This window comes from Mesitornis unicolor, unplaced genomic scaffold (genome assembly GCF_000695765.1).
Source record: "Mesitornis unicolor isolate BGI_N332 unplaced genomic scaffold, ASM69576v1 scaffold22092, whole genome shotgun sequence".
Lineage (NCBI taxonomy): Eukaryota > Metazoa > Chordata > Aves > Mesitornithiformes > Mesitornithidae > Mesitornis > Mesitornis unicolor.
Window position 1 is genome coordinate 583 of NW_010167416.1, and position 903 is coordinate 1,485.

Sequence of the window (903 nt, forward strand, 5' to 3'; positions counted from 1 at the left end):
TGATAGCTGGATATGGGGTCACCATAATGGTCCTACAGCTGGATATGGGGTCACTATAATGGTCCTACAGCTGGATATGGGGTCAACATAATGGTCCTAGAGCTGGATATGGGGTCAACATAATGGTCCTAGAGCTGGATATGGGGTCACAGCCAGACATGGGGTCATTAACATGGCCCTACAGCCAGATATGGGGTCACAGCCAGGCACCGTGTCACCAACAAGGACCTACAGTCAGACATGGGGTGATTGCTGGATATGGGGTCACCATAATGGTCCTACAGCTGGATATGGGGTCACAGCCGGACACTGTGTCAACGTCATGGTCCTACAGTCAGATATGGGGTCACAGCCGGACGTGGGGTCACTGTGATGGCCCCGTAGCTGGATATGGGGTCACTGCAATGGTCCTACAGCCAGACACAGGGCCACCATAATGGTCCTACAGTCAGATATGGGGTCACAGCCAGATATGAGGTGACCACCATGGCCCTACAGTGGGATATGGGGTCACTCTGATGGTCCTACAGCTGGATATGGGGTCACTGCGATGGTCCTACAGCCAGATACGGCGTCACAGCTGGACACGGTGCCACCACGAAGACCCTACAGTCGGACACTGTGTCACCACCATGGCCCTACAGCCGGACATGACGCCACAGCCGGACACGGGGGCCACCGCAAGGACAGAGGTGGCGGTGAGCTCGACGACGAACACCGCGAGGACGTTGTCACCGCCCCCACTCACCACCTCCCAGGTGCGCTCCTTGTTGAGCGAGAGCACCACCAGCGAGGGGTTGACGAGGTACCCGTCCTCGTTAAAGGAGAAGTCCTTCTGCCCCCACGTGATGTTCATGAAGTACCTGCGGGGAGCCAACACCGTCACGGCGGGTGACGGCCACC

At 57.5% G+C, this 903-nt stretch overlaps 1 protein-coding gene across 1 annotated transcript in view; it reads right to left on the reverse strand.

Moving 5' to 3' along the window:
- Nucleotides 1-642: 642 nt before the first annotated feature.
- Nucleotides 643-903, reverse strand: part of LOC104536153 (glutamate receptor ionotropic, NMDA 2D-like) — a gene marked incomplete at both ends in the record, with an annotated part of 2,005 nt that continues 1,744 nt past the window's right edge. Inside the window, one exon of the mRNA XM_010178699.1 lies at nt 643-863. Within this exon, the coding sequence (XP_010177001.1) occupies nt 643-863 (221 nt within the window). The remainder of the gene's footprint in view (nt 864-903) is intronic.